Raw genomic sequence first — 27,422 nt, forward strand, 5'->3', positions numbered from 1 at the left:
ATTATGCCTGGTGAGTTTGATCATTGTCAGACCTTTTATTTTTTATAGGGGAGGGTATGATTTTGGCAGCAGAATGATATGGCTATGAAAACTTTACTATGTCTGCTTATTACCTCCAATGAAAAAAAAAGTGTTCATCAGCGTGAGTTTGCAATTATTTTATGGTCCACAACAAGCAATAGAGGAATTCACAAATCATGGTTTATAGCTATGCTCCTATTACAATATGTTGCAACTAGTGAGGCTAAGTAAAGTATTTGTCACCTTATATTTTAAACAATAGTTTGCAATTGACTTTTTATTAATTAAATCGGCACAATATTTTCCTTATGTAGGAAATTTCATTCATGATTTGCTGGTTCCATTTAAACTATTTTGGCTACTTAACATAAATATTTACTTAGTTTAGATATCTGCTTCCTCACCTTAGATGGGAAATATTCTCTTAGTAGTCTATAATTGCAATAGTCTTATACACAGATTAAATCCAGAGCTGAAACCAAGATGCAGATGCCATTGCAAAACACTTTATTTCCGAGAGAGTCTAGGCTTTGCATTTTCAAACTCAGGCAGATGCAGAACAGGCAGATTTGAACCTCATGTAAATTTGTTTCTGTCTGCATAATGCCAATGCATATTATGTAGGGAAATGCAATTCAGGTGCAATACAAACAGATTTAGCCTAATTATTACTTCAGTCACAAAGGTTAGAACATAGTAATATCATGGACTGCATTTTTTTATATAGCGCTTTCATCCAATCATTATTGAAATTGATGTACCTTTTCCTTAGACTTAAAAAATAACTTTTTCACATCACAGGCCACAATGCTGAGATTCCTGTGGCATACCATTGTAGTCCTGAATGTCTCTGGGCTGTTTTTCCTGCTGTTTTCTCTCCACTCAAATATTAGTCCTGACAAGCTGAGGTAGATTAAAACTATTTGTCATTGTGACAAAAGTGGGGAAGTAGAATCTTAAAACCAAACCAAATTAGAGAGAGGGATGAGGTTGACTTCTGCCCAGCAGTAAGTTAGAAATGAAAGTTCAGAAGCAGTGCACATTCAGAATTTTATTCTATCTGATTCTAAATGGCTTTTCTTCTTTCAGTTGTGGAATGGTTAGAAAAGTATTTTTTTGCACTGCTGAGTATTTCTCTTTCTCTACCTGCATACTGATCATGCTGAACTCCATATCTGCTAGAATCCAAGGCAGAGTATGTTGGTTAATTAATGTAAGATTGTGTGAGGCGCCCCAAATGAATGTAGCTAAAACTGGTCAGATCTCTAGCTTCTCAGATTAAGTTAGCTAGGCAATAGTTTGGGTATTGTGAATAAATGGAAGTGATGGTGCCAGTATTAGGGGTGGGACGTTTACGTAAACGAGTACACCAGCACTCGCCGGCAGATTATTTAATGTTTAGAACAAAATGTAAACTGAATATTTGATATTTTTTGTCTAGTGAAAACAAGGTTACAAGGTGCAACCAATATAGAAAAAAAATGCTAATATCACATTGTGTTTTATATATACAGTGAGCTCCTTAATGTTTGGGACAAAGGCATATATTTATTATTATTTTCTAATATTGACATTATTCTGACTTTAACTTAAATGTCAAATAACATATACCAAAAATTATTTTTGCTTGTTTTTATAACCATTTGACTATATATTTATTTGATTATATATTTTGAACTGATGGGCCAAAAAAGAGTGCCCTATTCAGATTTCTACTACTTTTTTTTGACTGCAAGGTCCCCTCGCACACAGACACCCTCCCACAACACAAACACAGTCATATTCACGCAATTGTTTAATGGTCTGTGATCATCTTGATTATTCTTTATGTCTTTGTTCCCAGGGATAGTTAAATAAAATATTTATCAATAGAAAGCCTGATACTGATTGTAAAGGAGACCGATAGCTGTTGGGTGCTTGTTCACTTATTCCTGTCCTGGTATTCAGTGCGAAGTAAAGCCAGAGAAAATGGAAAATGCTCTGCAACACCTATACCTGTAAGTGCATCTGCTGTTGTAAAACAGGCTTTATGCACCCCCCACCCGCCCCCCCTCCAAAAAATAATATAAATGAAAAATATGAAGAGTACTCAAGAAAACATGTGGCCAAATCAGCTTGTCATCATTTATAGAAAGCTGTAAAATCTTCCACCCCTAGTCTGCCGCTACATGCCTCTTTCATCTCCCTACCATGCTGAGGGGAGGAACCAGGTCCCTGGTTTCTGAACCCATTAAGTTAACCTTGATGATGAACTGATCTCTGTCAGTAATTGTTAGGAAACATGGTGTGTCTCCCTCTTAGGTGTACCCAGGGCTGTGTGCAGGATTTAAAACTCTGCCTGTCATCAGGCAGCCAAAGAAAAGAGATCAGCGAATGCCGGGGCAGGGGGCGGGGGTAATTCATGATTGCAGGTAGCAAGAAAAACAATGCTTCTTGACTTATCCAGGTTCTGGTGTTCTTCTAAGTTCAGTGTCTGTTTCCCCTGCATATTGCCCTGGTAGCCTATACTTTGCATGTTAGCTACCGATTTTGAAAAAATGTTTGCAGCATCTCACTGATTTTTATGGTTTAAAGATAATGTAACGATAATTTAACGTAAATGCAACTATATGGGCTAGCTCACAACAGAAAAGTTCTAAAAAAAAAGTTATTCTAACGCTATATATTTTCTATAGCTTTGCAAAGATGAAAGTTAAATAAAAGAACCAGAAACACAAGATGTAATACATTAAATTGTTGATGATCAAGTCTGCCACATTCTGATGGCCAACCAAGGTGATAAACACTTTTTGCCCCAGGCCAGGATTGCAGGAGCATACTATTTTGATTACAAACATGAAGTGTGTCTTTTAGCCAGCTGGTGTAGTTGCAAAAACAGTGAACCTGCAAAACTTGTGTCAATCTGTTTCTGGTTCAAATGTCATTTAGACGCATCGACCCCTTAATGGATACAAGTCTATGTCATGATTGTGTACTTCAGCCATAGACTGTTGCGCATGCGTACATACAAGTTACTGGTATGGTGGTTAACTTCGTAGCTTCGTATGTAGCTTTCTTAGCCATTAAGGTAGCTAACAAGGCTCTGTAACTGGCTTTATCATCTCAAAGACTAGCAGATAGACAGCTAGCTGCGAACTTGCCGGATGATAAAGCCACATTAAATTCAGTTCAATTCATATCGTGGAAATGACACACTTTCTAGTTTAACAAAGTCAGGATTGCCAGGCTGGAATTTGTGCAGATTCGGCCTGGGGTCCCTGGGTATTTGGGTAGCTTGATAGCCTAGTAGCTACAAACATGTTTGCTTGCTTTCACTAACTACTTAGCTTGGAGTGCTTTAGCAAGCAGGCTAATAACAGGCAATAATGTCCAACACAGCTCCTACGTGAATAAGCACCATTTAGCTACTGATACTGCTTCCATGGCATTTTCACTAGATGTCTGCAAGGCCTGCCTTGAATAACAGTGAACGACGTTCACAGGATAGTTAATTGAATGGCTAGCACCCCCACTAATAAAAGGAGAAAGTAGCCACTGACAGGCTCTGCTGACATGGCACTACATAGGCTACATTTTAAAACCGTTTATACCATCGAGTTAACACATAGATGGATATTCTACGAGCATATTTTTAAAATCAAATCAAATTCTTATTCTTTTTGTGGATAGCTAATAAAAAAGTAACTAAATAAAATGGGGACATGGTGATTCATGAGAATGGAATGGCACCCCCTAGCGTCATTGACTGCACGCCTCTTGGTTGTGCCTGTCCCTAGATTTCAGCTGCTTATATCCTGGAACAGATGTCAGGAGACAGAGATGCAATACAGTAGAATTGATAAATGTTGAATTTACAGTTGGTTTCCAATCCTGCTGGAGCCACAGGCTTCCTCTGAAAAAATATATTTTGTATTGTTTTTAGTTTTTTGTATTCAGTCATTTTAAATAGGACCATAAATCTCACTATAATGACCAGCATTCTCTGAATGTTTCATAGATAGCTAGTGCTCTGTGAACCTCTCCTATTGAATGGATGAATGCTCTCCACTGCCCCACTGATCAATTAATTTTTCTCTCTCATATCTTTTTCAGGACAGTGACATGGAAGCCATGGTGAAGTACATGGAGAATGTTCTGGACACTGAGTCCAGTGGTGAGTACATAGCACACCATCCATTAAATCAATGGCTAAAGTATACCCTGCATCTAAGCTTATTTACTATTACCAATAAACAAAATGTCACCAATTTATAGGGCTGTATTTTTTGAGTATTCAAGGTAAAGTGCCTGGGATACTGGTTATGGCAGCTCTACCCTGCCCAAGCTGGGATTCCAACCCAAAACCATGAGGTCTTGTAGGATCTGTACACAGTAAAATACTCAGAGTTAAGTCTATTGTAGAGTACATACTGGTCTCCACTGGACTCATATATACTCTGTTAGAGTTGAATAAATATTGGACATTTTTTGCGTAGCATTTCAGTGCTGCAACCACTTTTCAACTTGGCTACACTATCATTCGATTTGGTTAATGGGGCCTATTTTTTGTATCAGTGATGAACAGATTCACTGATATTCTGATCATCTGGATGGTTGATCCTAATCACTAAGACCACTATTACGTCTAATGCATTTGTTGTAAATATCAATGAATTTGTTCACTGGTGCGGCAATGATGCAAAACATCAGTTCATAGACAGTAGGTACAGAAAAATGTGGAGCAAAACGATAACACAATGAATTTGTGACAACTCTCTCGACACCCACCCCTCTCATTTCCTGTTAACATACTCCAAACAACCTTGACCTTTAAGGTCCCATGTTTAAAATGACATTTCTATCCATGTCTGACTGAATAATTGCACACGGGGGGTGGAGTCAGAAGATGCATTTCTCTTGTCTCTGAAGGTCAAATAAAAGGATAAGCTGGTACCCCAAGCCAGAGTCCCAAGCAGAGAAACGGATTAACTGTATAACTGTAACTTTATTTAATTTTATTTCATGCACACACAATGCACGTAAACACAAGAGTATATGCAGGAACGCACACATACACATTCACATACACCTGCAGCACATTCATATGCACACACATGCACACAGACACACAGACCCAATGAACCATAAGCCTCATGTCAACCTGCCAGAGATGAAGGACATGGCTCTCCTCTGTTTGTTCACCTGAAACACAGCTTTCAAATGTTAGAATTTATTTGATCTGGGCTTGCATAATATTCAAGGAAGTTTGAGAATCCCTGTAGAACATGACCATTCAAGTTTCTATGCACATTTTTTGGTGCTTCTGATGCTCCCTTCCCTGTAGGAATCAGTGGAGAAAGTGAAGTTATTGTTATTTATTAACTTTTAGTACTATAGATCAATTGTACAGACTGCACATACATATTTGCATGCTCATGTTTCTGCATGCCAATCCTGTGCTGTGACCATTTTAGAAAATGTGGATAGGATTACAGATCAAGTGGATTCAAAGTGACCACTCTCATTTTCCCCATGTAATATTTTTCATTATAGTTCCAAAAATTGTAGAGACTACAGATGAAAGGAGAAGCACAACAAATATGCCTAATGTACAATATACTGTGATTCATAGGCTCAATAAGGATGTTTTAAGCATGACATTTTAATACACTTCCGCAGGATTCTTTACATAAATCTATGCTTTAATAACTCGAACAGCTGAAGCACTGTTATAGTATAATTTGTTAAATGGTAATTACCCCTATTGCTCTCCAAACACAATGTGGAAAGAGAGATGAATTTCATTTTATTCTAGAGAAGGCAGCAGAAGACTTAATTGTAAATAGACTTCCACGGACAGAGATAATGTCATAATCTCAGCAGTGAAAGCAAAGAGAAAAGAAAAGCACCTTACATCTGGCACATGGTTTTGATAGGTCTTACAAAATATCTTTAGATAGAAGCTTGGCAGTGCCTTTTCACTGAAAAGTCAAGTGGGCCTGGGTCCCTTTGTTGAGAAAAAACATGGCTGGGGCAGGAAACTGGACAGGATTTCCTCTATTATTAAAACACATTTTTTAAATGATTCCATTTATTTAACGAAAAAATATATCAAATACCAAATCACCCATGTGAAAAATCAATTGCCTCCTTAGTTACTAAATCAACCAATTAACCAAACATAATAATTTGATTCAACTGATGGAACGCAGCCAAGATCAAAGCAATTTCAGATGAAAAAACTGTTGTGTTACACATATCAGTCTGGAAAGGGTTACAAAGCCATTTCTACGGCTCTGGGACTCCACCCAACCATCAGGAAGAGCCATTATCTCCAAATGGATAACTCTTGCAACGTTGATAAATCTTCCCAGGAGTGGCTGGCCTGCCAAAACTTCTCCAAGGGCACAACAACTCATCCAGGGAGTGACAAAAGATACCAAAGGAACTTGCAAAGAAATGCTGGCTTCTCTGCAAGTCCACATCTGGATAGCTTAAAAGAAACAAAATTGATATTTTGGAGTATCCTAGTCCAGTCGTGACTTGAACCTAATAGAGATACTGTGACAGGACCTGAAACTTAACATTCCATTTAAAAAAATCTACCAGTTTCTCTGTAGTTAAGGAGTTCTGCAAAGAAGAGTGGGGTATATTTCCTCCACAGCAATGTGAACAATGTGAAAGACTGATATCAAATTACAGGAAGCATTTTGGTTGCAGTTATTGCTGCTGAAGGTGGTGCAACCAGCTATTAAGTTTAAGGGGGCAATTACTTTTTCATATGGGTTTTTAATAACTTTTTTCATTAAATACATGAAATAATAATTAGAACTTTTTTGTCTACTGTGGTTCCCTTGATCTGCCATTACATTTTGTCAAAATATCTGAAACTAGTGTGACAGATGTGCAATAATAGAGGAAATCAGGAAGGGGCAAATACTTTTCATGGCACTGTCTGTATGTATGTGTATGTCGTGCATGCGGTACATATTTATGTATATGTGCATGAGTGTGATTGTCTGCCTATTCCAGGGTTAGAGCGGCCCTAAGATATATGTGGCCTTCTGTTTGTTTGTTTCAGGATCAGAAACGGTGACAGAAGAAGCCCAAGTGGGACCCCAGGGGCCCGGTGTCATCAACTGCACAATGGCTGAGACCAGATTGCAGCGTATGAGGGAGTAAGTTTGGGAAGAGAGCTTTGTGATTCAGCTCAGCTGCAGTAAACATACATCGTCACTATTATCAACCTAATGTTCATATTGCCATATTTAGAATTCTCTCTTCCAAGTGAAACACACCTATTTCTTGCTGTTTCTTCTTAAGTATTTCAGCAAGCAAACCCTCAGAACCCAGCATTCCTCAGATGCACCTACTCTCACCTCACTGTCAAAGTGAGCAAGTCCTTTGTTTCTGACACCCGCCTCCCCAGGCTGGTCTTCAGAGCACCACTAGGATTGGCAGCCAGAAAGCTCCTGTCATAAGGTCTGTGTCCCCTAGCCCAGTTCTGTCAGGGTCTGGTGCCCACCTCTCATTTGTTGATTTCCTCTGGGACTTTCAACCAACGGGCTCAGAGGGAACCGCTGAGCAATGCCTGCTTTGTCTATGAGCATGACAATCTTGGAGATTCCCATTCCCATCTCCTACAGGACCAGCTAATATCAATTTCCATGGTGCACAAAAACACAGTAAAGATTCAGTTAAGCAAGCCCAATGTGCTCTGATCCAGCAGTGAAGAATAACCCAAAATCCTCAGAAAATGGGTTAGGACCCGTTCTTAGAAAGTGGGTTTCTGAGAACAGGACACATAATTAATCATCAGCAAGGGATAATATGCAAATACCACAAGTGGACTACAATTACATTACCAGTACTAGAAGCTGGGGGGCGGGAGGGCTTAGATATGATCTGAGATTTTTGCCTTGGTTGCAGTTGCCAGTTGGAAATAATATAAATCCACTTCTGGTTGGGGACAGTCTTGGTTGTCAGACGTCACCACAATAAACAATGTGACTTGGCTTTCTTGAACGTTGCAGGCCTGTCTGCTTGCTGTATTGCTTCGCTGGAGGTACTAGCTCACTATGAGGAGCAATTAACTGTTCCTCCTTCGCATCAAGCCTGGCCTCAGAGACGAGGGGCTTTTTATTTTAATAAACTGGAGCACCGTCTTGAGGGGTAAGTGATGCGGAGCGCTAATTGACTCGTGCTGTCTCTGGAGGAGGGCCTCTGCTGCTGCATCTTTGATTATATAAATCTGCTGCTGTTTGTGGGCACCAGCTCTGGGCTGCTTCAAGTGAGGACTGAAGTGGCCTTGTAGACGGGGGAGTGATTGGATGCTTTCGCTCTGTTCATGGCTGAATACACGTGACTCACGGCCCGGGAGGGGGCAGTAAATGGAAAGTGTGAACCCTTATTCTCAATATAAATCCACTGTAAATATTTTGAATGTTTGCTGTATCTGGGAGTCACAGACATTATACACTGCTCTCCAAAAGTATGGTAATGGTAGAGGGAAATTATTTATTTTTGCTATATACTTAAGACATTTGCATTTGAGATCCAAAGATGAATATGAGACAAAACTACAGACAAAAAGCTTTTATTTCATGGTATTTACATGCATATGTGTTTTACCATTTTAGAGAAACTGTTTTTTGTGTTGAGTCCCTCCAGTTTCAGCTGTGCAAAAGTAAGTTAACAGATGACTAATACCTGTAGGTGTTAACTGTGTCTCAGGTGTTTACTTTTGCATGGATTGTTCACACGTAAAAGAGCACAAGTGGCTGGTCTTGGTTTTACCCTTTTTTTCTTCTGTGGAGACTGCATTTGTCAAAAGGCGTATACTGTACCATTATGAAGATGGGAGAACTAACTGGCTGAAAAACAACTAATTCGTAAGGATGAGAGAACAGAAGAATTCATTAAGAAGGATAGCTCAGAAACTTGGTACAGTATATCAAATACAGCAGTTTGGAAAGTCTTTGAAAAGAAGCCACTGGTGGTCTTCGAAGTACACACCTTACACGTCGGCCAGAGAAGAGAACAGCTGTTGATGATTCATGAATCCTAAGGAAAACCGTAAAACTACGGTCAGCAGTCTCCAGAAGTCAGGGGTGACCACAAAGTTTTATGGACAGATGAGACCAAAATGAACCTTTACCAAAACGACAGAAAACTGAATGTGTGGATAAAAGAAAGAACAGCCCAAGGCATACCGCCTCATATGTGAAATACGGAGGAGGTGGTGTTTTGGCTTTGGCCACAACGCATTGGGTTCATCAATTTTAGTTTTTTTATTAGCCTACCTCAACTGCAAACAATTTCATCATTATAAATAGCCTTCTTCATCTATCATTTTTGTGCAGGTGATATAATTTCTCTTCATATGTGTGTTGGCTGTTCATAATATAGTCTACACCTGCTTATGTGTGTGTAGGGTCCTTTCCATAGATAAAATAAAAAACAACAATATAGCGCAACACTAAAAATACAACTGTCGCATGTTTCTGGTTTAACATTCATGCCAATCGTACTTCAGTGGCAACTGACTTACAACTCAACATGGATAACTGGGGAGGTGTAATGTGAATTTAATGTGATAATGTTTGATCAATGGCTCAAATAACCCCATGCTGAGGTATGACTGCAGGTGGGAAAACAGGAAAAATGGTGACCTTAATGACATGCAAAGGGAGCATGTTGCATTCAATGTGGTGAGCTCTTCTGCGGTTCCTGCAAGGGAGTTGGGCTAGTGTATAATGGCAGAAAGCGTAAGTGCAGAGTGAAAGAAAGGGTCAGGTTTGAATTGGGTTTTCAGAAGTTTGGGGTTTTTTTTTTAGGTCTCAACTGTATGCACAAGAGCTGTAGCATAGTGTCTTCCTCATCTGAGAAAGGCTGCAGTTATAGATTCAGTCATGCCTAATTCATAGACTTCACAGAAATACCTTGGTTTATTGTTGGCACATGGCATTACAGTGGTAGGCTGGCATGACCTCCCCCAGTTAGGTTTCAAGCTGTTGATGCCTGCCCCGAGCACTTTGTAGTGTCATGAACAAAACTGCTTTTACTTGCTTTTCAGACAACCCAAAGTGCTTGTCCTGCAAATAAGTGCACTTCCTGTGGGAAATTGAATTGCCACCTGCCAGTTCCCACACTATTAACATTGAAAGAGAGAAAAAAAACCTTTTGTAACAAGTTGCAATTTACAATGGTAGTGGTTTTGTTAAAGTTAGAGCAGCCCGCTGTGGACTTTGATTGTGGCAAGTGGTTTGGTGACAGGCCCCTATTCTGCCCAATGCTTTGTGAAGGCCTTTGTTGTGTTTCCACAGTAACCTTTATTTCTCTTGTGATTAACATTATTATTGCAATCTGTTATGCATAAATTTAAGAGCTAATTTGATTTAGGATATTTTCTATGGCACATCAGAGGACAGAAGGTGATGATGCACTCCATCAAATGCAAAATTCCTCTAAAAGGCAGTGAGATGGGCTGCTGAGTGACTTATTCTGTTAAGGGTCTGTTTCAGTGCATGTGAATGGGCTCCACAGTCTGGTATAGACTTGTGCCCGTGCTTACTGTGGCCAGCAGCCCTGCAGTGTGATGCAGAGTTGGCTCAAGCATTGGCCAGGGATGGTAGGGTTTCAGCCTGATTTGAACTGCGGTGTCATGAAAAGCAGTGCGTACTCTAGAGGAGAACACATGCACGTCTATACTCTCCCAAATCTGTAGTGGAGATTGCTGCAGCGAGCAATGAGGAATACACTTGGGCATTCCAAATAGAAAAAAACAAGGGGATAAAGACATTAGAACACAATGCACTGTATATTTAAGGAATGAGAAAACATGTATATAGAGGAAAGCCGACCTTTTATCTCGACCATTAATGATGAAAGCGGTGGTGCTTTATGAAATTACAAGTAAAAATGTTCAGCCTGACTGGGTGTGTGACAGTGGGTCCCAGGGTGTGCAAATCAACTACGCCACCCTCCTTATTTTGGTCTTCCATCTGATTTGTGTACTTTTTAAGAGGTTTTGGTGAATCTAGGCTGATTACAGGCCCACCGTCACTGGGCCAGGAGATGGAGGAGGGTGTAAATAAGCCTGGATGATTGCAAAGTTCTGATTACCTCCACTAATCAATCCAAAACCCCTCATGCTAATGGCTCTGATTGTAGCTTCAGGCTGTAATGTGTGTGTTTTAGTCCCAGTCTGTTAAAGGCTGCAATTACACTTGCATGGGTTCATTGAATTTTTTGAAACTGGAAAATGCCAAATGGCAAAAACAAATCTTGTGATTTAACTGCCACAAATTTCACCTGGATGCCATGTGGGTTTATTTAGTTCTCATCCATGGAAAGTCTCATCCAGACCTCAAACATAGAAGCAGTGCAGCACTTTGTTTATCTGTTACCTGTTTGTTTCGCATCTCTTACACTCTTTTCTGGTGGGTATATTTTTTTATTCATTCCACAATGAACTTGGTGGTAGTTTGAGAACTTGAAATTGGTGAGGCTGAACACATCTTTGAATACATCTCATCCATTGGAAATTGTTGTCTCACATGGTACTGTTCTCTTAAACCCCATCAAATAATTAAAATACTGTAATCGGTCTGATTCAAAAAATCAGTTGAGTCATGGAGATCACCCCATTAACATCCCAAGCTTTGAACAGCATATGCAATAACGGCTTGTGGAATCAGTTGTTTTAATGTTTTACTCATTAATTTCTATTGACCCTTGTTACAAACCCTGAGAATGAAGGCATATGAGAAGAAAGGCTGAGAGCAGCCTCCTGTATGAACTCAGAAACTATCTCTTCTTCCCTTCACTTCTATGTCATTTATTTTTAGTCTAAAACATTCCAGGATATCACTCTAAGCTCTATGTTCCCTGATTCATGGAGCGTGAGACAAAGCTTGCCCTCTTATTGAAATACAGGTATTATGTACCTGTGATTTATCTTATATATTGATTTATATACAGTACAATCTACCTCATTTTCTTGTCCTAGTTTGATTCATTGTGCTGTACTGTTACAGTATGTGTTATACTTTATCGCTTATGAAATTACTGTTTACTCTTTCAAGCTGGACATTAATCTCTATTTGAAAATAATGATCTCACCGACTTCTGTAGAGTAGCCATGCCTATATAAAATCATATGTCTTTGTCATTTCATGAAAAAGCTATTCTCATGTTCTGTTCATCAAAAAATCTCAATGTTTAAGGGGAAAACTCTCAAGCATTATTTTTCAGTTGTGTTTATTATGGGTTTTGTTTCATAGAACTCAAACTGGTACCTCTCTTGTCCTCTTCGCCTACTACATTTCTTCACCTCCTTGTTAATGTTAATAATAAAGATAGTCATACTTATATAAAACATTAATAAAAATACATTGCATCTGAACAAAGCAATTCACTGATAGTTATCACAGAGAATAAGAAACTATCCTACAAATTAGAGCAAGCTGAGTAGCAAGAAGAAGTTGAGAAGATTCAAAAGGAAAATGTTTTATGTACCCAAAAGAATTGAGAGCAGCTAGAGAGATGGACGGACCCTTTACTTGCCCCTGTCTGGTGATTCTGATAGATTGGTTGACAGCGTCTGAGCTGAGGAATAGTTGATAACAGGGTGTTGGAAGTTTTCACACTCACCCTGTACAGGGAGAGTTTCTACGAGTGACATATTTTAGGTACTATATCTGCCAATCTTCAGGACTGCTAATAGATCATTTGAAACTTTATTGTTCCCAGCATATACCACCTCCCAGATCTTCACCTACTTCACAGCAGTGTCCACTTTTGTATGTGGACTCAATCAATGCTGTGTCTTTACATGATTCTCTGTAATTAATGTTTTGTCGTGGGAGGCAGTTCATTTATCGTTCAGTCCCTGGAGTTCTCTGCAAGCGAAAACAGGGCATTTAATAAAACTCACTGGCTAAAGTGCTGTTTGCATATCAGCAGACAGGGAGCTGAAATCATCCACGGGCCCAAAAGATCACTCCCTCCCTGTGTTTACCCATCTGTCTGCATTCTAAAATTCACAGAACCATATTTCATTTGCACAGCAGCCTAGAAAGAGGAAGAGGGAGACAGCATTTATCTCATGCTAAACAGGGCATAGAGCACAATTCAATTTAATTCCAGACTGCCTTTCCTCGCCCTTTCCTGTTCCGCAAGCGTGGCAATTAGAGGATTATGCAAACACTTCATCATGACAGTTACAATTCCCTTCAATGAAACAAACCCGCTGTATTTTCTATGCACATTTTGTGCATTGTTTTTTTTTTTTTTTTTTGACAACATGGAACTTGTTTTACCTCATAATTATATTGCAGTTAATTTCACTTCCCAATTGTGCCTTCCAGATCATTCTCATTTGTGTTTTTGAACAATTATTTTCTCGCTCTTTTATTATTAGTTTTGGATCCTTCCCAAAACTACTATTCAAAGTCATTACAGTGCCATTGCTATTGAAGTGTGCCCTTTAATGAAATCGCCCAGGAGCCCAGTGAACATTTTGCAACCCACAGGTCACAGTTGGAAGAGAGGCAATATCTCACTATTGGCCTCTTCCTTCCAGCCTCTTCCTTCCAGGATAAGGCCGATTATGTCCCACCATTCATCCTGTATGATTCCTAGACATGCTAATGCAAATCTGAGTATAGCATACATGTCATCTGAGATGCATGTAACCACTTTTCTTGATTTCAATCAGCAGTCAGTCAGCTGAGCTGCGTAGTCATTGTGCAAGGGGACTGCACTACCTACACAGTGGAGGCAGACCAGAGGAGTTACTTCTGTACAATTAAGCAAATCTGCAAATTGATATTATATAGATAATTACATAATACAATTTTAGAGAGCCTTTAAAGATCCAGAAACTTGGTATAATTCAACAAGTTCTGCAGTTCTTATCAAATCACTTTTATTGAAGTAGTATGGGGTTTGGAAACTGTATTGTTATAACTAGTCCATTAAACTCCACATAGTAAAGTAATAGGGCCAGATAGACAGTTGTAGAAGGGCAGTCCAGTTATTAACATTCACTGCAAATAACCTATTTTACCCTTGGGTGGACAGGGAGAAAAATAAAATAACCAATGAATAAACTAAACACTGAGCAGTTTCAACCAGTTATCTCTACCATTTAGGTCAGAAACAGTTACAGTACTAACTGTGCCATTTTAGCCATGTGCTATGCTTTTCCAGATATTTCAGTAATATCTTGCCTGAGAGAATTTGTTAATTACTCTGTACCAATGCAGCAATTGCTATGGTCTTTGTGAGTTGTTTACCCTAAGCTATGGACGAGGAAACAATTACTGTCATTTTAAATTACTGTAAACTACCAAGAAGACCTAACCCCACTCTGAAAAATCTGTCACATTCTTCTGTTTGTGAAATACTGTTTTGTATCCTCTAGTTTATGGAATACATGTTATGGACACAAAAAAATATAATTTTTTTTTTTAAGTCAATGTTCTAGAACTCCATTGCTTTCAATTTAGAGAAGTGGTTGTTACACCACCATTGGAATTTTCAGTTAAGAACATTCTAATCACACATTTGTGATCTCACACTTTAATGGGGTAATGGCTTTATCCTCTGTGTATGTCTTCTGTATATGTAAAAAAATAAAACATGTTGAAAACATTTGGAGTTTGCACAAAAAGCATTTATGTGAGCATAAAAGCCTTTGAAACAAGTAATAAATAGTGTCAGCAATGCTTGTGTTTCAACGCCTTAATTTTGAACATAAATCCTCACTGAAACAATTTTTTAAATGTAGTCAAGGTTTTTCTACCTTTAGAGATGCACAACTTCGAAATTTGCATATTCTGGCTTGTTTTGAAGTGTTTAATGCATTTTAGCATTTCTTTTAAATCAAGATAGATTTATCTCATTTCTATTTTAAATTCATAAGATTTTGTTTAATCTGGGGTCCATGTAGAGGTTTCCTTAATAAATTTTGGTTAACACTGCTAATGGCAGAGTAATATAATGGCTGAGGAGTTGGTCTTATAACCTAAAGGTCATAGTTTCGATTTCCCCGGTAGTACACTGCTGTTGTACCCTTGGGCAAGGTACTTAACCTGAAGACACTGAGGGCGGCTTAGGCCGAAACATGTCTGTCTTTTTGTCCGAATAGGAATAAAAATGAAAATGATTTTGTTGCGTAGACATTCATAATCTATATCTATTCATTAAGAGTGCGGGCTCCCGTCTTTCCTTTCTATAATAATCTGTGAGAAGCCAACGCACCATTTATTTGTTATATAGCCTAGTTTGTTAAAAACTTCTTTGAGCGCATGGGCTGGTAATTCTTTTTTTGTACAAGGTACTTAACCTGCATTGCTCCAGTATATATCCAGCTGTATAATTGGAGACAATGTAAGTTGCTCTGGATAAGAGTGTCTGCTAAATGCCTGTAATGTAATGGTTGTAAATAAACCTTAAATAGCGACATGAATTGTAGCGATGTATTTCTTGTGTCTCGAGTTGTGAAAGATTTTTGTAGCAAACACAGAGTTGACCTTGTTGTGGCTGTTTACAATTCTCCCCAAAATGATTCATACCTTGATAATGATGAACAAAGAAGGTAGCACGAGTGAAACAGTAATGTTCATGAGCTGTACTGTATGCTCAGAAAACTGGATAAAAATATTTTATAGTAATATAATTGTTCAGAGGAAAAGATTTTGCTTAATCATTTAACAATTTAGTTTTTTTCTGCAGCCTGAATAATTATTTGAAACAAAATCCATTTAAAAATAAATTTGCATTAACATTCTAGTTTTTAAAAGTTCATCTCAATCTTAGCCAATTGTTTTGTGACCTCCCATGGATTCCTGTTTTACTGGGATATAAAATGAGATAACACTCGTGTAAAATTCATCAACCGCCACAGGAAATGGCAAAGAACTCTCAGAACTAAAAACAAGACAAAGGGTTGTTGGCCTTCATAAGTCAGGAGATGTTAACAAATAAATACAAAAACTAAAGCTACTACCTTCTTCAATTCAAACCACTAATTTTCAATCAAGTTCATGTCCGGGAACTGAGATGGCCATTATAAAGTAGTAATTTTGTGGTGGTGGTAATTGACCACTTTTTGGTCGATTTTGAGGTACGCTTTGGATCACTGTCTTGCAGTCCATTTGCTGCCATGCTTGAGCTTCCTGGCAGGTGGATACTAGATTTATGTCCTAATTATCTTGGAACTTGTTGGAGTTTTAATTAATTTTACCTTAACAAGAGCCCTAGGACCAGTAGCTGCAAAACAACACTGTAACATCAAAGACCCACCCCCTTATTTCACCAAGCCAAACTCTGGTGTACCTGGCCAAAAAATCCTATTTTGGTCTCATCTGTCTAAGTCATTAACAACTGTTTTGTCTAATAGACAAACTTTTTTGACTTAGCTTTAAGTGAAACAAGCCAATCATTTTGGAGATAAGTGCATACAGTATTTGATAGTGTTTGTATTGTGCGCTTATACTGGGTAACTACACTATATGTAAGCATGTATTATATAGATATTGTATATGTATTATATAGATATTGTGTATATTGTATATCTGAATGTGTTTGTTTGCATTCATATATATTGTAATGTCTATGTATGTTATGTGTGTGTATTCTGTATACAGTATGGTATGTGAATGTGTGTATATATCTTATTTGTGAGTATATTGTACATATATCTATGCATGTTCATGAGTACGAGCCTTGCTGGGGTCTGTAAGGGTACATGTTTGGTGGTTACATGACCCTGATCCTCTCCACCCTTGTGCAGCCTGTACTGTAATAGCGGAACTGAATGGTGATGGATCACTGTACTGTGTGAAGGCATCCTTTAAAGACAAGTGGTTTGACTGATCACCACTGTTGATGAGATGACATTGATTCTTAATCTGCGAGCTGCCAGTAGCCTGCACCTCCATGAAAGTGGAGAATTGAATGAGCCTGTCCGTCCTTGCTCGTCCATAATTAACCAGAGGAGATGCATAATTAATGCCAACATAAGCAAGAAATGTCAAAGACAGTCAAGACTTGTGTGGACATGTTGAAAGACAAAGTGTATTTTACATGCATATGAAATAAGGTATCTATTGTGTTTATCTGAGTCAGGGATAGTTTCAGCTTAATGCTTCAATGTTGAATGGTACTTCAGGCGAGGGAAAGATACAGTGTGCATACTGACCTACTGTTTAATTAGTATATGTCTTGGCTTGATTGCCACAAGTATTGGCTTGCTGAAATATTGGCTTCTAAGAGAGACAGTGAGAGAATGGCAGTGGGGCAGAGATAATGATGCAGTGACTGCATAGAAAGAACAAAAGATGGAAAAAGAGCCTGAAGAAGCCGATGAAAGAGAGGATTCACCCCTACCTTGGTCTTATATTAACACCACTAAAGTGTCTGCAATAAAGCTTTGGGCAGTTTTATCACAGACCCATCCATGTCCTTTGTATCCCTGTTCTTGCAGACTAAAATGTGGTGTCTTTTCTGTTCTTCCAAATTCATCTTTCCTCAGCAGAAAATGATTAACCACTGTCAATTCGTTCAACTCCAAACAGCTCAGGTTTCCAGTTTGGGTTAAGGTTAGGGTCTACCCTTTATGTACTGGTTTGATTGGTTATACCTGAGAAGGGCAAAGGTCATTGGGGCCTGAGAAACAAAGACACAGCTCAGTGTCACATGTTTCAAAGACACATGGAAGTGGAGTGGAGTTATCGAGTGAACTGGCCAGTTTATATTTCCTTTGTAAGGGATATGGGTTCATTTTTCATTCCTAAGTATTTCAAATCCTTCAAACAATGCAATTTTGGGCAATATAATGATTCATAGTGCCAAAAAGTACTATTTCCTATTGGAGGGTCAGTTTCTGTGGGATCATCTAGGCTATAGTCATAAATCTTTACTCAGCCTTGCAGTAATGACTCCACAGCCCTGGTAATTCGACCGGCTGCAGTCTGTGATATTGCATATGACCATTCTCTAAGATGCGAAAAAAGAAAATGCAAGTCAAAACGATGAGTATTGAGTCTTGAAATGGAACAAAAAATGTAGTGTGGAATTCTTGCATAATGTATACAGGGAAAAGATTTTTTGTATTGTATACATTAATAGGCCATGTTGTGTGATAATATAACTTACTGCAGGTTTGGCATATTTCAGTTGATACACGGGCACTGTGCTCAGCAACATATTACTATAACCGAGTCCATCTGAAGGCACTGATGCAGAGCTGATGGATGAATAGTGAGCGAATGGAGTGATTGACGAGTGTTCTGGTGTACGCTGTTGATTGAGTCCCTGATGTACGATTCCCAGTCAGCTACTACCATTAACTGATGATGATGATGAATCACCGTGTTCTCATGATAATGTACCACAGTTACTATATTTAATGCGTAGACTCCAAAATGCAAGTGATCCATCACAAAATCGCCATATTTAATGAGTGAGAACATGACAGGACTCCCATCATACATGTCAGGTACACCAGGCCTGTATTACATGTCAAGCCCGTTCTGGCATCAACTCAGGGATAAGACCCCATACTTGATGATGAGCCTCAAGGTATATCCTCTTTTAGACAATACTAGGTGGGCTGGATATTAAAATGTGATTGGTGGAGGTGATGGCTGTGCTACTGTAGTGCCATCTCTGTGACTGTGGGGCATAGAGAGGCCTTTGTAATGGAGCCCAGCTGTGGGATTGCATATATGCTGTTCTCTCATTGGTTAACACCTGTCAGGCAGGGCTTGTTCTTTTGCTGCCTGACTGAATTTTTGTCACAGAACGTCAAAGTAACACATGAAATCTGACCTTCCTGAAACGTGCCAAGAATTTCTCATGTGCCCTGCCCACACTTTTGATTCAGAACTGTGGTTAACACATTCATGCTTTAAAAACTTTTCCCATTATGTACATAAAATAAAAAGTGCTATAACAAATACAACTTGATTGAATGCTTGATTAAATTAACAACAGGTTTTTTTTGTTACTTTTTAATTATCTTTCTGCCTCTGTAAGATATTCGTTGATATTATCGTACATGTATGGCTGTGTTATCTGTCATTATTGTTATCATTATTGCAAAATATATCTTTATTATTTCATTCCTCTTTTGATTTCCTTCTGATACCTTATTCAAAGCAAAGTGTTGTGGGAATTGCATTTATAGTCCACAACTCTTCTGCACAGGATGTGTCATTGTGTCCTTCACAGAAAGAGCAGAATAAAAGTGTATCAGATTTACTTCTTTCTTTTATTAAATAATTCATATTCCCAACCATGGCTGCCAGTTAACCCCTTTTGGGTCACAAGGAGAGGAGGGGACAAAGAAGGAAGAATGCATTTTTAATGTACGTCAGCACTGACTGTTCCAGGGAAGCATGTACCATACTGCCCCACAATGCACCTCGCTAAGAGACATCAAAACCAGGGGGCTTAGCCAGAAAAGCCTCCCATGTCAATGGCTTGTTCTTTGCTATCATCTCATCTGCAGAAGAGATTTTTTGTGCCTGCAATATGCATCTGCCTCGCCTCTTCCTACAGCTGTTCACACGACCTGAATACACAGCCTCAACAGGCCAGCCAGGCCAAGGACCCTGCAAAGCCTTTGTGCATCTCTGTGCACTCTTCAGCTGCGTCCTTGGTCCTTATCGATTGTCCATCTACTTCTGCCCACAGATCCAGCAGGGAAACAGCCCACACGAGAGCCCTTCCTCACTGTGGGCTGCACTGCCCTACCAGTGTGAGAATGGAGAAAAAGTTTTTGTGAAAATAAAATATTGACATTTGGCAGGGCTTTGGACTGAACTTATATTGCTCATGATGTACCTGCTGCTATTTATTGATTGTTCCATGGATAGGGGGTTTGCTGCAGATGAGACAGCTAAATCTGGGTTGAATGTGGCTGAATTCACCTGGAGAGCAGGACATAGGGTAAGTGGCACAAGTTAACTAAGCCTCCTTTTCTGTGATTTAGGTCAATTATGGACAGACTGGGTGCAGAGGTGTTCCAGAAAGTGTATGACTACCTGAAGAAGGCAAGAGAGCAACAGGAGAGTGAGGCTGACATCAAAGACTTCCTGGGAAAGTTGGTGGAGAAGCCCAGTGACTGCTTTGAGGTGGACCAGCTGCTGTACTATGAAGAACAACTTCAGAAGAGTCGAGAGGGTCAGGAATGACAAGCTCAACCACACATACATGCACTTGCATACACACACACACACACACACACACCAGCATGCAGGCATGCACACATATATACATACATATGCAGTTTGCACACATCATTTTCTTCCTATCACACACAACATTCAAAGCTGACACACATTTATGAAGAACACTACATAACTAGTGAAACAAGGGAACAGAAAAAACTGACCATGTGTCCTAAGGTAGCCAGTGGATGCCATACTGTGAATTCCCCCTTATCCCTGAATGTGTGCAATGGAATTCTCATTTCTGAACTTTGTAACTTATTTTATATGGAAACTTCTTTGCATGGCCAGCAAAGATCATGGTTCTATGCTAGTTTAAACAGCATAATCAACTTTTCTGTTGTTTACAAAGGCTAATTCTGATTACGCTTTAGATTTACACTCCGAAGGAGGGCACAGCTAGCTTGAGACTAATGTGTAATAATAATATTATGAATAATACTGAATGTTGATTAACGCTTTGCGGCATCTGCATCAGGGATTTTTGTATTATCTGTATTATTATCTGTAATGCATTGCAATCATGTAGCAGGGGTATGGAAGAGATGATTAAATAAAAAGCCTGAGACTATTTTAATTGCACATAATTGCATATTTTGTGTCATTTGCATTCTATATGCAGGGTATGAATGTCATATTTTTCCAGCAATAAGCTTCTCTGTAATTGACATTCAAAATCAAAAGTGCCCTTTAGTATTTCTATCATTTGATTAGAAAAAAAAGAAGAATATTGAATGCCACTGTCAGTGAAGGTTTTATTGCTTTTTATATTACTGATATTTGTAGTAGCAGTGGTATACTACAATTCATTAATTGTATGTATAGTGACTACTGTACTATAATGCAGTGCTGTTATGTTAACAGTTAGAAATGCAAGGAGTAAATGCATTCAAGAATGCCAACGCTACCCCTGCACTATGGACATGCTATGCAATGATATTAATATTTAATGTATTGCATTGCACCAGTAAAGTGTAAACACCAATAAAATGTGATTCAGTAGTGTGTTGGGCCATCATGCAAGGAGGCTGGCATGCAGACAACAAGTGTATGGAGCTGTCATCCAAGAATCTGCTCTTCCACAAGGATAACGGTGGTAGATAGTCCCAGAAATGCTCTATGGGATTGAGGTCTGGTGATTGAGAGGGCCGTGGCAGATGGATAAGCTAATCTTCATGTTCCTCAAGCATCCTGTTGAAAAATGTGCTCTGTGGAACGGAGCATTAGAACACTCCACTCCAGCTTGGAGAACATTCTGCATCACAAGGAAGCAGATGACAGCTCAGAATGTTAATGCTTCACACAGCATCAACTCTGCTTCCTAGTGTAAAATGTAGATGCAGGGCTTGGCAGGGAAACCATTATGAAATGGCCAGAACATTTGACTGTTAGAAACAAACACTTGAAGGAATAGGGGTCTGTATGTTGTCACCGGATATGAGAATGTCACTTGACAGATCATATCCCACTGATAAGCTCAGAATCATATTGCCTATGATCCTCGGACCATTTGTAACTGACATTGGAAGGGATGAGTGTCACTGAGGTCTCCATTTGTGACTATAGTGCAAGACTCAAAGTGGAGCCTGTTTTTAAATATGTACACAAAGATGTGCTAGTGCTTGGTGGAGGAGATCTGCCCATATCACACTGCACATACTTTGCATGCATGTTCTAAGGCCCTTGTATCTGGTCATTTCTATTTTTTTTTTTTGAGCACAGCCTGTTCTGGTCATCTTGCCATTTTGGCACTTAAATTGAACCATATCCTTTGAGCCTCGCCTTCATTTCATCACAAGTCAGCTTTGCGATAATAATCCCGATATTGCCATTTCAAACCATGGCAAAATTGTAATACCAAACACTCATGAAGCTTACAGTGTATGTTCAGTGTGCTGTCAGGCTATGTTGAAGACAGCACTAAAGAGATTGGATCAATGGTCCTGTTGCAGACACCCGTCATTCTCAGGGGTGTAAAGCACTGGTCCAGAAGGCAGTTTCACTGTAAAGAATATAGATAAGCTTCAGTTATTGCACTAAATCATCCAGCACTCAACATGGCTTCCATATTACATTTTTTTATGAAAGAGGGGATTTGTCGACATATGGCAATATGAGTAGCTAAAACGAATACACTGAAATGTAATTGCTTTTGGATACATTTTTGAGCTCTCTGATAATGAAAGCTTTGTTATGAAGTATTATATTGCATATTTCATATGCGTATTATTATCAAGAATATAATAATAAATAATGTTATTTAAATCCAATCCTCACCTTTGATGGAAGGAGATAAAAGAGTCTCTCTGGGGTAAAATGATGAAAATGGAGGTTGCTTTTGAGTTTGCTTGATGTACCCTCTAGGAGCAGAGGAAAATTTCAGAAGAAAAAATAATTTACTTTCCTTTTGAAGTTGGTAGCTCACACCTTTGGTTCAGCAATCAGTAATTATTATAAGGAAGGAAAAAGAAGAAATCCAATATGAAGATCTGATGCCCAAGTTATTGGTGCTTAACATACAATCATTGCCTTTGTATTAGAGAGGACATTTGCTTTGGTGCTTTGCAGATATATACAGTCAGTTTTGGAGAATATTCAGCATGGGGATGAAAGGTATGGTGTTAAGATGTGACTACAGAGGGAAATACAAAGCTTAGCCACATTGTTCCATCACTGGCCTCCAAGACAATAGCCTACCCCCACCCCCCACAAAAAAAAAAAAAAAAAAATTTAGAGAACTTCCTAATGGTTTTCTACTGGCATTTATTTTTTCACCCAACCATTGTCCTTTCTTGTTTTTTCTGTATCCCTTTATAGGACAAGAACATCGCTCTAGCTTTGAAAGGACTATTGCTGCTTTCATACCCACTCCCTGAGTAATATACACTTTTGCATCACCCTGCAGAACTCCACACAAGTTGGTACTGGCATGGTACAAATGCAAACCAGGCCATCAAGAACGATATTGTGACTATAATGGCAATGACTAGAGCACAGTCACTGACCTGTATTTGCATCTATGCCTTCCTTTAATATAGTCGGCCCTATAAGCATTTGCTAATGGGTAGCATATGGCATGAACTAATCCAGCAAACTTGCTAATAACCATAGTGATTGAATGACTGCCAGAATAATTAATTTCTCCCACTCAACCCATGTCCTCTCATTTTCATGGCAATCAAGGTTTTTAAGAACTGATTCAGCATATGAACCACGTGTCTTCAAACACAGAAATATTCACAGGTAGTCACAAATGTATCAGCTTGAAAAAGGCAATTAAACAACCTTTTAACAATGACAATAATCGCCCTTTAACTGAAAATGTCTCCAATCTAATTATAAGAGAATAAAAACAACCTTAATACTGCCTTTCATTTGAAGCAACTGCGGGGCTAATTGTACAGTAACTTCTGTCGCCTTGACATTCTAGAGGTCCAGGGATTTCTGTGAACAGAAAGGGGTGACAGGGCAGGAATATGCTACAACAGTGAATCTTAATGGCAACACAACCTCCCTTCCCCCTCCCTCTTCTCTGGTCCACTGGAGTTTAAAATGCTGAACAAAAACATATATAGTAGTTGTGTTAAACCAGGGTTTCCCAACCTTGGAGACGCGAACCCATGTGGGGTCGCCTGATATGCAAATGAGGTCGCAAGAAAATAGAAACACATAAAATAAAAAAAATTAAAAAAAAATAAAAAATAAAAAAAAAATATATATATATATACATAAAGTTTTTTTGTTTTTTTATTTTATTTTATTTTATTTTACAAATATGAAGTTAATTTAAATCAAGTTTGTGTTAAAAATGTTTAATTTAAATTTAATTATTAAACACGAAAACGTGTTAAAAATAAATTGCTTGATTTACGGGTGTGCTGCATGAACCTTGAACTTCAGGTACGTTGACGCAACCTGTCATTCAGCGCACAGGGAGCCTTCCTGTGCAGCGCGGGTAGCAAGTTAACAAAATGGACCGATTTGTTAAGCTCCACCATCCACATCATCAAGCGAACCTGATACTGAACATTCAAAACGGTCTCGAAAATATGATGAATCATTTCTTCGGTATGGATTTACGAGCGTCATCGTGAACAACGCGGAAAAGCCCAAATGCCTCTTGTGCGGTATTGTGCGGAGAGTATGAAACCAAACAAATGTAAAAGACACTTTGAGACAACACACAAAGAATACATGGGGAAGCCAAAATCATGTTTCGAAAGAAAACGTGATGAGCTGAGCAGGCAGCGGATGCACTTTAAAAAAGTTCCCTTCGCAAGCACTTTGTGCGAAGCAGGACTTAGCGCTCTTGTTTGCATGAAATCAAAGTACTGTTCCAGGCTAGACGTGACAGATGAGATGAGATGCGCGCTCTCGACTACAGCCCCTGACTTTGATAAGCTGCAGCGCGACCATCTCAATAGACATGGTGAGTTCAAATGAAAGACCAGTGGCAACATATTTTGCTTTACTGGACTCTTAGCAGTGATTGTGTACTAAAATGTAACTGTCATATGTAAGTCTTTAAAACTTTTTAATATTTAAAAAAGGATCCAATAGCAAAGAAATGTCAATATTTTAAATGGTCTGCTCTGCCTATGTGTGGGGCTTCTTTCTGACAATGGAAAAGAGGGTAACAGGGGGTCAGCTCTCACCTGCAACAGGAGAAAATATAAACATCATCAATCATACAGATGATGGAATGATGGTGCTGAAGCACCAAGACACACTGCTGCATCTCCAACAATCATCCGTTTGGGTGATAATAGCAATGACAGCTATGAAACAGGCAAATAAAGGTGACAATTAAGAACGGCAATGGCAAAACGTTTTATAGCTCTTCTTTATTTTCATCCTCTATCTCTCAGTCTCCATTTCAATCTTCCTTTCTGCTATCTCAAGCAGCAGTAGGCCAGCTGCACTGGTTTCTCACTGCAGGGGAGTGCTAGCAGGACATGCTGTACAACTGAGTGCACATCTGAAGACACAGAGCAGCAAAAACGATACATGCTACTATTTTCTGTGAATATGAATGTATCTACATATAGCTGCATTTTATTGTGCGATTAATTTCACATGGTGAATTGAACTTTACAAAGTCAGAGGCAAATGTTTTTCAGCATAACACAACTACTAGAATGTTTTTGGAATCTAAGCATTGGCAGGTTTTCAATATAAATCCTTCATTTAAACAGTCAATTTCAACCAATTTCTTGGCTTCCAAATCTCCCTGATGGTAACTCTAGCTGCAGGCACTGTGTAAATTGCTTGAGTACCAATTATTTTCCTATCCTTGCTGACTTATGTTACAGGAGTCATTTATATGCTGACATGTCCCTGTTAAATGTCTTACAGGACATGAGACAAACTAAATGAGCACTTAAGATTCTTATAGCAAAACACAAAGCTGCAATCAGAAAAACAAATGTTGACTACTTGACTGCAAAACATTACACTAATGCAGTACATGGCTCCTCCCCACACACTTTTATATGTAATGATGGTATAAACAGGGTATAGCTGTCAGAGAGGATGAGATGATCTTGTCACATCTTGTCAAATCCAATATGACTTTTGAAATCTAATAGTTTTTTTGTTGTTTTTTTTCATGTCATAGCCAGTGTGTTAACTACAACTTTGTGTTCTGCAATGATATAAAAATATGTTAAGCATTGATAACTTTCAAAGTTCTGTGCGTTTGTGTTACTGTTAGGCTACATCAAGCTTGCAAAGTTTTATATATTTAGTATTTGTGTATATTTGTGTTACTTTCAGATATACCGTATTGTATATATCTGCATTAATTTCATTAGCATTAATTTCAGGTAAAATGAGCAAAATATGAGACATGAAATGAACAATCGATGATAATGACTAAGTTTAATTCAAAAATATTCAAAAAAAACACAGAAACAAAGAGCTTGGGCATAAACTACATTATAGGCTCAATTTTAATGATGAATTAAATATAGTTGTATTAAAGATGCTTTAAGTTGTATCGCTTAGTGTTGATGCTGGGCATGAATGAATGACCATTTTTTCTGTGTTGAAATGTTCAATGAGTTTAAGTGAATCAAACAGACTAGGACTGCATTGATAGTCCCAGTCTACCACTAGTTCCATTAGAAAATGTTCAGTTAGTCCTACTGCATTAATTCATTTTAAGGTTATACCACAGCTGGTTGTCTGTGTTTTTATTATGTTAAAATATTTATATTTAATTTTAAAATATTAAAATATAAAATAAAATATTTAATGGGGTAGTCTTGTTTGGATCACGTATGGGTTTAAATGAAAATATGTGCATGTCCGGGCCAGACTTCAGTTCACATAGGTTCACAAATAAATTCACCTTTAAGAAAATAGGAACAAAATGTAAGTTAAATGATAGATACAGTAAGAGATCAATCTTCCATTCTACCTTAACCCGCCTGCTAGAAATCAAATCTAGTAGGTGTATATGAAAACTTGTCAAAATGTAGAGGTAGTCATCTTAATTGGCATGCTTACCTGAAGCTCGCTGGGGATGGGGTTAGGGGGTGGTGGAGACTATTGTGATGCTTAAGTCCGATTATTCAGAATAATACAATTGTACATTGTCTTTTCCTCATTGTCAATAGCAACACATGGATGCAAATATGCAAAACAATGAAGGTATGCACCAGTGTCTACACAGTAAATAGGCTATGGATAGGCATGCCAATATTCTTCAGCTCTGAATAGGCTTGCCAATAATCTTTAGCAATGAATGGGCATGCCAGTATTCTTCAGATATGGATAGGAATGCCAATATTCTTCAGCTAGGAATAGGCAAGCCAATATTTTTTCTTCAAATTCCTGCTTTGCTCAGAACACATTGTTTAAGCTGATCCTAAACTGAGTATACCTTTATTTTCAAGAAGGATTACATACACCAACCAATTTGACAATCAGGGAATATCTGTGAAATATGTTTCACCAAAAAGGTCAGAATGTTCTATCACATAGGAATAGTGGAGAGAAAAGCAAATCTGGTGATCAAAAGCATTAAACATATTGGATTCATGGTAGTGAAGGAACATATGCAGATTTAGAGACAATAATAAAGCGAACTGTATTAAGCATGGGACATACAATGTACAAGAGATTTTATTGAAATCAAAATATGGTTTTGTAAGAGGGTAGTGCAAATATTGCCTT

General features: G+C 38.5%; 1 protein-coding gene across 1 annotated transcript in view; it reads left to right on the plus strand.

Annotated features, from left to right (window-relative positions):
- The window catches only part of nek11 (NIMA-related kinase 11), a 64,147-nt gene extending 43,322 nt beyond the window's left edge, over positions 1-20,825 (plus strand). The window contains exons 14-16 of the mRNA XM_035406692.1: positions 4,114-4,174; positions 7,082-7,178; positions 20,006-20,825. Coding sequence (XP_035262583.1) covers positions 4,114-4,174; positions 7,082-7,178; positions 20,006-20,207 — 360 coding nt within the window. The 3' untranslated portion in view covers positions 20,208-20,825. The remainder of the gene's footprint in view (positions 1-4,113; positions 4,175-7,081; positions 7,179-20,005) is intronic.
- The last annotated feature ends 6,597 nt before the right edge of the window (positions 20,826-27,422 follow it).

Source organism: Anguilla anguilla, chromosome 1 (assembly GCF_013347855.1).
Source record: "Anguilla anguilla isolate fAngAng1 chromosome 1, fAngAng1.pri, whole genome shotgun sequence".
NCBI classification, from domain to species: Eukaryota; Metazoa; Chordata; class Actinopteri; order Anguilliformes; family Anguillidae; genus Anguilla; species Anguilla anguilla.